Source organism: Suricata suricatta, chromosome 13 (assembly GCF_006229205.1).
Source record: "Suricata suricatta isolate VVHF042 chromosome 13, meerkat_22Aug2017_6uvM2_HiC, whole genome shotgun sequence".
In the NCBI taxonomy this organism is placed as follows: Eukaryota; Metazoa; Chordata; class Mammalia; order Carnivora; family Herpestidae; genus Suricata; species Suricata suricatta.
This window is the reverse complement of record NC_043712.1, coordinates 1,557,900-1,564,415: the sequence shown is the minus strand read 5'-3', so window position 1 is coordinate 1,564,415 and position 6,516 is coordinate 1,557,900. Positions and strand designations below refer to the sequence as shown.

The 6,516-nt window shown below is 64.2% G+C and overlaps 1 protein-coding gene across 3 annotated transcripts in view; it reads left to right on the top strand.

Moving 5' to 3' along the window:
• The window catches only part of SEC16A (SEC16 homolog A, endoplasmic reticulum export factor), a 27,545-nt gene extending 21,590 nt beyond the window's left edge, over positions 1-5,955 (top strand). For all 3 annotated transcript variants that reach the window (XM_029919425.1, XM_029919426.1, XM_029919424.1), the window contains exons 20-29: positions 14-122; positions 605-838; positions 1,261-1,343; positions 2,117-2,275; positions 3,584-3,664; positions 3,814-3,870; positions 3,969-4,080; positions 4,316-4,453; positions 4,679-4,773; positions 5,559-5,955. In XM_029919425.1, the coding sequence (XP_029775285.1) occupies positions 14-122; positions 605-838; positions 1,261-1,343; positions 2,117-2,275; positions 3,584-3,664; positions 3,814-3,870; positions 3,969-4,080; positions 4,316-4,453; positions 4,679-4,773; positions 5,559-5,750 (1,260 nt within the window). In that variant the 3' untranslated portion in view covers positions 5,751-5,955. The remainder of the gene's footprint in view (positions 1-13; positions 123-604; positions 839-1,260; positions 1,344-2,116; positions 2,276-3,583; positions 3,665-3,813; positions 3,871-3,968; positions 4,081-4,315; positions 4,454-4,678; positions 4,774-5,558) is intronic.
• Positions 5,956-6,516: the final 561 nt, after the last annotated feature.

Here is a 6,516-nt window from a genome sequence, read left to right as displayed (position 1 = left end):
GCCCAGCCCCGAGGCCGGGCAGCACGCAGGCCCGGCACCCGCCCAGCCGGGCAACCCGCTGCTGGCGCCGCCCGTGCCCAGCACCGAGCGCTTCGGCCAGGGCGTGCGGCTGCTGCCTTCAGGTGAGCCCGGTGCCCCACGCGGAGCCTTCTTGTCCTGCCTCCGGGAGAGTGGCGGAGACACGTCCCCGCTTCATGCCAGCCTCCTCTCCCTCTGCGCTCACCCCCTCCGTGAGCCTGCCGAGTCTGAGGGCCTGAAACAGCAGCGGAGAGGGTGGGGGCCCGCTGACCCCCGCAGGCCGGGAGGGCTCTGCGGACACAGTTCAGCTTCAGGAAGCCACTCCCCAGGTCCTGGCGGGGTCTCGTGACGTTTAGAGCCCTTGCCCGGCGTCAGACTTAACGACGTCCTCCCTTTGGGCCTTCAAAAGGGGGTGTTTTCCATGTCCCCAAACCGTGGAGGCCCTCGCATCCCTGGCACTCCCTGTTTTGGTGCTTGGTTCTCTTAGCGTGTAATGAAAGACACGTGGCCACGCAGGACATGTGATGAACGGCTGAGCGACTGGGGTTCGCACCAGCGGGCTCAGGCCGCTCCTCACTCTCTGCAGCTCCACCGACGCAGCCCGACAGCCAGCCGGCCCTCCCCACCAGGGTGCCGTTGTTCCCGGTGGGCCCAGTGGAGCCGGGGCCTGGCTGTGGACCCTCAGGGCCTGCACTTGGCTTCCTAGAGCCCCCTGGGCCTGACGCCACAGCTCTGTACCCAGGACCTGGCCTGCCCGCTGGTGCACCGTCTCTGCAGGAAAGTGAGCGCTTGCCCCCGGAGGCTGGAGGCCAGGACCCAGGTGGGTCTGCTGCCATGCCACCCCCAGAGGACTCGATTGGGTTCGGTGTCCAAGGAGGTGATTGGTCATTTGCGTTTGAAACAAGTTATATTGCTTCCGGTCTGGTAAGGGTTCTGGAAGTTGTAGGTAGAATGGCTAGTTGATGTTGACGTTAGTTTCTTTTGTGATTTGGCTGTTTGTTAGGCCGCAGAGCGGAGCTGGGTGTCCTGGGTATGCCGAGCCGGCCTCGAGGTGCGCCCGGGCCGGGACCTGCTCATGCTGCGCTGTGCTTCCCGTGCCGTGTGCTCGGGCCCCGCACGGTGCAGACCTGGCTTTGCAAACGAAGCCATTTCCAGACCATTTCTGGTCTCTGACGCAGGCCCGTGTTGCACAGGCCAGGGCCTGCACAAAGCTGCCAACACGCCTCTCTCTTCCCTTGGCAGGGCTGACGGCACAGGAGGCTCGTGGGAGAAACTTGCTTCCGGAGCGGAGAGAAGGCGGTTTGGGCGGGAAATTTGCTCATCCGGTATCGCCCACTTTTTGTTCTGAAGCCCCTTGTTTTCCGTAAACTGCGTTAATTAGGAGCCCAGACTCGTTGCTCTTCAGTCTTATGTAGAAAGATGATAGTGAAAATTAGGAAAGTATCCTTTAAGTTGCTTCTCAGCAGGGAAGCGCCTCTGAAAAAGGCTTGTTTAATGGTCTGGAGCCTTGATGGGAGGACGTGCCCCTTTGTGACAAAACTAGGTCGCTGACTTGACTTTTCTGCCGTGGAGGGCCTGCCCGCGCTCTGCGGGAGGGCCCCTGAAGGGCCCACCGGTTTCTCGAGATCGAGATTTCGTTTTCTCAGACGCGTCTGGTGCAGACACCGGCTCTGCTTGCACTTGTCCCAGCGGGAGGGCGGAGCTCGGCCTCTGAGGCGTGCCGCTGTCATCTGCACTTTCGTTACGTGTTCTGCCATAAGAATAGTCTATTTCCGTGTAAAATGACAGTTGATCTATTTTGAAAATGAAGTCTTCATTCAGCAATAAGTATTTTCCAAAAAAAAAAACCCAACAAGGCTATATTTTAAAATGCCTCCTGGCCCACAGTCCCCTTCCCCTTCCTAGCAGCCCAGCAGTGTCCCCTGAGCTCCTGAACCCCCTTCTGACTCCTGCAGGCACCGCGATAGACTTGCCGGCTGACTGCAGGCGGCAGGTGGGGGCAGCCGGCCAGCCTCCTCCCCTCTGGCCCCTTGATGAGATTTTAAAGGCCCCTGGGGAGGTGCCCCGGTGACCCTGCTTCCCCTTTGCCTCGGGACAGGGCTCTTCCAGGACATCCCAGGACTCCGAGGTCCCTCCGGCGTGGGAGCGTGCAGCCCCCGGCGCCCTGCAGCCGCCTGTCACACCGCCTGTCACACCCGCGCCCGAAGGGAAGAGGCCTGCGCCAGCAGCCGGGAAGGAGGCCAAGGAGCCTAAGAAGGTAGCACGCGGCCCGGCTCCGGCGCGGGGGCTCCCCCGGGCCCTTCCTCGGGCCCAGGCCGTCGCTCTTGCGTCGTTGGGCCACGTGGTTTGGGAAGTGTCCTAAGCACTCGTGAGGCGCGAAGCTTCGTGAACGTTTGTGCGTCTGTGTCCCCGAAGGGGCACGGCCCAAGTGGGGTCGGAGCGGCGCAGCCCCCCCAGAGGCCCACCCCGTGTGTTCGCAGCCCCCGAGGGTGGCCTCTTCTGACCTGTCACCCTTGGCTGGTGTCTCGCCAAGGAGGCTGATCTCAGGGCCCCCGCTCCTGTAGGCGGTGCTTCCCGGCGATGCACGCGGGCGTCCTGTTCCGCGCGGGCTTGTTCCGCGAAAGCCACCCGGGCAGTTCTGGTCTGTCTTCCGTTGGCAGAGGTGCTCCTTCCTCTCGGAGGTCCGGCCCAGGCGGGGCCCGGCCTCTTCCGCACTGTGGGTCAGGGGTGCGTGGGTCAGGGGTGCGTTGGGGTTTTTTTTTGTGTTTTTCTTTTTAAGTAGTCTCCACACCCAAGGTGGGGCTGGAATTTACAGCTCTGAGACCAGCTCTTGAGGCCGGCGGTCCGCCAGCTGACCCAGCCAGGGCCCCTCCCTCCCCTTCTTAAGTAGAATGTGGCTGTGTATCAGGTGGTTTTGTGACGGCTGGCGTCTTCGTGAAGCACAAGCGAACCCCGAGCGGGCGCCCGCGGACCCGCGCCGCCCCCACTGCGCAGCGCCAGGCTCGAGGGCGCGCGGCCGCTGCTGCTCCTTCCCGTCTCTCTCTGTTCTAGAAGGAGCGAAGCACAGTGCACAGAGGATAAAGTCCGTGTCCCTGACACCTGAGTTCTCCCGGCACTGGACCCGGGGGGACTGTGTTGAGGGGCCCCCAGGCCTCCCCCGCTGTCTCACCAGCTCAGTCAGGGAGGCTGCCAGAGGCTGCCTTCCGTTGGCATTTAGACAGGAAAAGTTCCAGAAGGCCCATCGTTCAGGTTTTTAAACTGTGCGAAGATACACATAATGTGAAAGTTACCGTTTTAACCATGTTTTAAGGGCGCCGTTCACGGGCGTCAGGCGCGTTCACGCTGTCCTGCAGCCGGCCCCCCGTCCGTCCCCAGAACATGTCCGTCCGTCTTCCCAGACTGGACTCTGTCCCGTCACACACGGACCCTCCCCTGCCCTCTCCCCCGAGTCTGTGGCTCCGCTGCGCGCACCCCCCGTGAGCCGACGCCCTGGGACTGGCCCCCGCGTGGGGCCCCCCACCCAGCACCGCGCCCTCCGCGTCGCTGCGGTTGTTTGTGTGTTTAGAGCGGCGAGTCCTGGCTGTTCCGGTGGCTGCCCGGGAAGAAGAGGACAGAAGCGTACCTGCCCGACGACAAGAACAAATCGGTGAGTGCCGAAGGACGCGGCGCTGCCAGCGGCTGTGACTTAGCGTGACCACGTTGCCGGCGGCGGTTTGCACGGAGCACCGCGGGCGGGCGCGCCGGCTCCGTTCCAAGTCCCCTGACCTCTTTCTTTGCTTTTCACGACGGTGGCAGATCGTCTGGGATGAAAAGAAGAACCGATGGGTGGATGTGAATGAGCCAGAGGAGGAGGTGAGTTGGGCTCCCGCGTGCGGGGAGCGCTCCTCCCGCGCCCAGGGCCTTGGCCTTGGGCCCACGGGCAGGTCTCTGAAGCGGCCTTCCCTCCGCAGAAGAAGGCTCCGCCCCCACCGCCAACCTCCCTCCCCAAGGCTGCGCAGGCTGGGCCCCCCGGTCCCGGAGGCCCCCCGAGAGCCTCCGTGAACATATTTTCCAGGAAAGCAGGTAACAGAGTCGGGGCAGAGGTCAGACTTTGAGGACACGTCTGTGGCGCACGGGTGGCAGGGCGTAGGGCTGTGGGTGTGTGCGCGGCTGGGACACTAGTGTGAGGAGGGGGAGTCCGCAGAGAGAGGCCTGCCTCTGGAGCCCCAGTCGGAGACGGCGCGGTACTGGTGGCGGCTGAGCTCGGGCTGTGAGCCCCGCCCACCGCGCTGACCTGCGTCCGCGCTTCCCGGTGCAGCTGGAGCCCGAGCGCGCTACGTGGACGTGCTGAACCCGGCGGGGCCGCGGCGGGGTGAGCCGGCTCTCGCGCCCGCCGAGTTTTTCGCTCCTCTTGCCCCGATGCCAATTCCTGCCCACTTGTTCGGACCAAACACGGGTAGGTGGCACGGGCCCCCCTGGCCTGCACCCTCCTGCGAGCCCTGGCTTTGGTCCCCCTTTAAGAAGAGTGACCGGCAGACGTGTCGTCGTGCTCCTTCTCGGAGCCCTCTCGGCGTCCATCCCCGCAAGCGCGCTGCGGGAAGGCCCTCCCCGGGACGGCTCTGAGTGCGGCCCCAGCCGTGTCGCGGGGGGATGACGGCCTCCCGCTCTGTCCCCTTCACAGACGCAGAGGACGGCCTGCCCACGGAGGGGGCCGGCGGGGAGGGGCAGGCGCCCGCTGGGGGGCCCATCCATCCAGAGCCTGCACCGGAGCCCCAGGTGAGCCCCAGGCGGGCGGGGCCGCGGGCACGGGCAGGGGGCAGGGAGCACGCGCCCTTCTCGGCAAGCCGGGCTGCCCTCCGCGTCCCCGCCGCGCGCCCGGAGGCTCTTCCGCGGAAAGACTTTGGGCGCCGACCCGAGATGTGATCGTAACCCCGTGGTGCGCGTGGTCTGGTAGCCTGAACGCCTAGTCGTTACGAGGTTTTTTTTAATTTTTACAACTTGCATGTGAAAGAGTACGGTGGGGTGGACAGGGTGGGCTTCAGCCCTGGCTTCCTGCTAATTCGTTAACGTTCACTTAAAAAAAAATTTTTTTTAACATTTGTTCATTTTTGAGAGACAGACTGAGCAAGGGAGGGTGAGAGGCAGAGAGAGAGGGAGACACAGAATCCGAAGTAGTTCCGGGCTCTGAGCTGCCAGCACAGAGCCCGACGTGGGGCTTGAACCCGCAAACCGTGAGATCATGGCCTGAGCCGCAGTCGGCCGCTTCCCCGCTGAGCCCCCGGCGCCCCAGCTACTTAATGTTTAAAGGGTCACGTAACTTCTCAAAGCCTGTTTCCGGTTCTGTGGAATGGGGTAGCGAGGGCACCTGCACCCCAGGCCACCACGGGGCCACGGCCTGGGTTCCCCAGAGATGGGCTGTCGCGGGACCCGCAGCTGCTCAGAGGGGCGCTCCCTCGAGTGGGGCTCCTCGGGCCGGGGCTGGAGGGAGGTGCCACATCGCGCTGCCCCGCGTGAGGGCTTCCCAGGCCTGAGGGCTGCCGCCTTTCTTCTGTCTCCGGCAGGCGTTGGGCTCGCCGGTGCCGCTCCCTGGCCCTGAACGCCCGCCTGCCCACGAGGACAGTCCCCAGGGAGGAGAGGTGAGGGGCCCCGCCCCCCGGTGCCTGCCCGCAGCTGGGCCGGGGACCCCGCCGCGGCGACTGGCGAGGAGGGAGAGGCCGTGGAGCAGCTTTCGGGACTTGAAAGTGTTGTCGTGACCCCACGCACAAGCAGTGACACTCGTGCCGGCGCGATTGCAGGGGAGCCGCGCACAGAGCAGTGCCACGCTCACGCTCCTCCAGCCCCCCTGACTGACGGGTGTTTTGTAAAAGATGTGCTGCAATGCTGCTGACTTATTTTTGAGAGAGAGAGAGACAGAGCGTGAGCAGAGGAGGGGCAGAGAGGGAGACAGAATCTGAAGCACGCTCCGGCCCCAGGGGCTGAGCCATCAGCACAGAGCCCGACGCGGGGCTCGAACTCCCGAACTGCGAGATCATGACTTGAACCGAAATTGAGTTGGACGTTTAACCGACTGAGCCACCCAGGCGCCCAGCGTAATAAACTGTACGTTAGGGGCACCTGGGTGGCTCAGTCGGTTAAACATCTGACGCTTTCAGTTCAGGGCATCGTCTCGTGGTGCGGGAGTCCGAGCCCCGCGTCCGGCTCTGTGCTGACAGCTCCTGCTTCGGATTGTCTCCCGGTCTCCGCCCCTCCCTGCTCTCCCTCTCTCTCTCAAAATCAGTAAATGAGCATAAATGCTTTTTTTAAAGTAAAGTAAAAGCCCGTCCCTTCACAGAGGAGATCAGAGCTGGCAGAGGCGCGCGCCCCGCCGGCCCGGGCTGCAGACGCCCACGTCGCGCACGCTGTGTGGTGCTCCTCCTGCTCTGCAGCTTCGGCGCTGTGGCTCACGGCCCCGCGGCCGGCCCCGCTCACCGAGCACCAGCCCCTGGCAGGGCGCAGTGCTGCCTGCATCGCGCCCCGCCG